Source organism: Galeopterus variegatus, unplaced genomic scaffold (assembly GCF_000696425.1).
Source record: "Galeopterus variegatus unplaced genomic scaffold, G_variegatus-3.0.2 Scaffold2285, whole genome shotgun sequence".
NCBI lineage: Eukaryota > Metazoa > Chordata > Mammalia > Dermoptera > Cynocephalidae > Galeopterus > Galeopterus variegatus.
Window position 1 is genome coordinate 201,238 of NW_007728396.1, and position 3,077 is coordinate 204,314.

At 49.1% G+C, this 3,077-nt stretch overlaps 1 protein-coding gene across 2 annotated transcripts in view; it reads left to right on the forward strand.

Annotated features, from left to right (window-relative positions):
• The window catches only part of ABCC11 (ATP-binding cassette, sub-family C (CFTR/MRP), member 11), a 70,280-nt gene that overhangs the window by 24,357 nt on the left and 42,846 nt on the right, over nucleotides 1–3,077 (forward strand). For both annotated transcript variants that reach the window (XM_008581160.1, XM_008581162.1), the window contains exon 12: nucleotides 2,397–2,521. In XM_008581160.1, the coding sequence (XP_008579382.1) occupies nucleotides 2,397–2,521 (125 nt within the window). The remainder of the gene's footprint in view (nucleotides 1–2,396; nucleotides 2,522–3,077) is intronic.

Here is a 3,077-nt window from a genome sequence, read left to right on the forward strand (position 1 = left end):
CAGCGGGAGCCCCGCCACGCTCCCAGGCTGTGCACTCTCCAGTGCGCCAGCGGGCCGGCCCTCACTGCCGCTTTCTTCCTCACAGGGGTCTAGGCAGATAGGATTTTTGTAAACTGAAAGCAGTGTGCATGCACCTTGGAGGAGGTGATTTACAAAGGGGCTCCCTCTTCAATGGCACTTTCTCCCCACCCTGGGGCAACACTAGTTAGCTGATGCCTCTTAGATCACCTGGAAATCCATCCTTACCTGTCTCAAAGTTTAATATGATCATAAAAATCATTTCATCAAGCCAAACTCATACCATTGAGGAGTGGGATGGCATCAGGAGCAAAATGTGAAAGGAGAAAGAGGGAGAAGGAAAGAAGGAGGGGGTGGAGGAGGGGAGGCCCTCTGGAGGGGATGGGACAGTCTTTCGTACCCCACCAGTGGCATCTACATGCCTGCTGGTTTCCCCTGCCCTTGAGCTCTGAACCCCCCAATTCTGTTGTCAGTGGGTATTTTTGAGGTCTGTTTTTTTTGCAAACATATGGCTCAGAACACCCCCTCTCCAGTCTAAAAAAAACCTAAACCCATTCCCTCAAATCATTTGGGGTCACCTTGCACACATAGTGAACAACTTAAAACACTCACAGTTCACAGCACCTGTTATGCATCTGTGGCCACCTCCCTGCAGGGGTGTCCTAGGCCCTCCCCACACCTCACCAGCCTCACCACCTCCTGGGACTTCTCTCCACCCCATCTCCCCACCCCACCCCACTTCTTTGCCCATCATCCTGCTTCCCACATTGTTGGGAGAACTAACTGTTTTGCTTCCTTTATTCTATTCCTCCCACATGAACATAGCCAAACTCATCGCCTTGTTGAGATGTGGTTATGTCATCAACAGCAACCCTCTCTTAACACCACAGTCTGGCAGCTTTTCTGTGCTCCCCCAGCTTCTTTGCAAATGGGGAGAAGAAAGATGCCATTTTTTTTTTCCTTTTTTTGTCTTTTTTACTGACCGGCAACGGGATTGCAACCCTCGGTGTTGCGCCCACACCACACTCAGCCAGTGAGCGGGAACTGGTCTCCACATGGGATCCGAACCCTCGGCGGGAGCGCCGCCGAGCCCCCAAGTGGCGCACTCTCCATTGTGCCACCGGGCCGGCCTGAAAGACGCCATTTTTAAAAAGATAGTAAAAATAGTTTAAGTACTTACAAGTCAGGCCCTGTGCAAAGAGCTTTCCATTTTTATCTTTAATCCTGATAACAACTCCAAGAGGCAGACACACTCACTGTGGCCCATTTACAGATGAGAGGACATGAGGTTCAGAGAAGTGGCTTGCCCAAGGGCATGCCTCAGGTAAGGGGTGAGCCGGGGTTAGATCCAGGTGCACCTGAGGCCGGAGCTGTGTCCTTCATCACAATGGCATTGCCCAGCAGCCTCCATTCAAAGCCACCTTCCGACGGGGCCAGTGGTTTGTCAGTTTCTTCTGCAAATGAACCAGCCACTATCCTTCCAATAAAAGAAAATAGTAAGATGTCATTTAAAAGTTTTGTTATGAAACTGGCTCCAAATCAAAAGTAAAAAGCACAGGATAAGAAAGAGAAAAGGACAAGGATAATGAGGTCCTCTGTGGGGCGGTGAAGATGGGGGTACAGTCTCTGTTTGTAATGTGTGTTTTTAAATTTATACAGAAAAGCAGGAAGAACACTAAAGACCCATACACCTACCATCTAGATTCAACAGTTGACAGCATTTGCCTATTTGCTTCATCTATGTGTGTGTGTGTCTCTTATATGTAAAAGAGTTGTATATATGTACAACGCGTATATATATATAAGATTTGTATTATCTTTGAATTCTATTTTTCCACGAACTTTTTGCAGTACTCTCATATATGTTTTGTAGAATTATTTTAAATTATAGAGGTTATAACACTTTTCGTACTAATAACTTCATTATAATGTCCCCAAATAAGGACATTTTCTATGTAACCATCCTAACAGTATCATGCCTAACAATAATAATTCCCGTAATACCCCGGCATGGCAGGCATGGTCAGAGATGGCCTGGAATTTTCAGTCTGCACCATGAAGACCACAGAGGCACTGGTTGCTAGGGAACATGGTGCTGGGAAAATAAGATGAAAAAGGGTGTGGGGTGTCTTCAATGCAAACCTTGGATTCAGCCCAAGTGGGAACTGCCCTGACTTAGCTCTAACTGCTTTCACATGTTCTAATGGCTGTCCCTCGGGCTCACTGGTGGGTCTGGCAGGGCCCCATGAAAAGTCCCTTTTACACAGGAGAGCCCCAAGGGTCCCTGAGGGCAGTGGGGCCCTGGGCACTGTGCCTGCTGAGCCAGGTGGGTTGTCCCTGCCCACCCTGTTTCTGAAGCTAGACTCATTCTTCTGCAGATGCACTTGCTCGAGGGCTCAGTGGGGGTGCATGGAAGCCTGGCCTATGTCCCCCAGCAGGCCTGGATCGTCGGGGGTAGTGTCAGGGAGAACATCGTCATGGGAGGCCAGTTTGACAAGGCCTGGTAAGCTTCTGGGTGGGGCAGGGAGGGACACAGGGTGGGGGTGGAGAGGGACTTCCAGCTGCAAAGAGGAATTCGACAACTGCTAACACTTGTTGTGTGCTCCTTGTATGCGTCACTATATTTCCTTCTCACTGTGAAAGAAGTATTATTACCATATTCATTTTCTAGATGAGTCAGCTGAGGCCCCAAGAGGTCAAATAATTTGACCAAAATCTCCTAGGTGGTTGGATATGATCAAGTCAGAATTTGAACCCAGTTGCTTTCAGAAACTTCATGCTTAAGTATTATGCTATATTGGCTCAAAATAGTCAATACATCGGGCCGGCCCGGTGGCGCACTGGATAGTGCACCGCTTGGGAAGCGCGGCGGCGCTCCCGCCCGAGGGTTCGGATCCCACATACAGACCAGTTCCCGCTCACTGGCTGAGCGAGGCGCGGGAGCAACGCCGAGGGTTGCAGTCCCGTTGCCGGTCCCCGGTCCGGTACGGGGGCAACACTGAGGGTTGCGATTCGTTGCCGGACACGGAAAAAGACAAAAAAAAAAAAAAAAAAAAAAA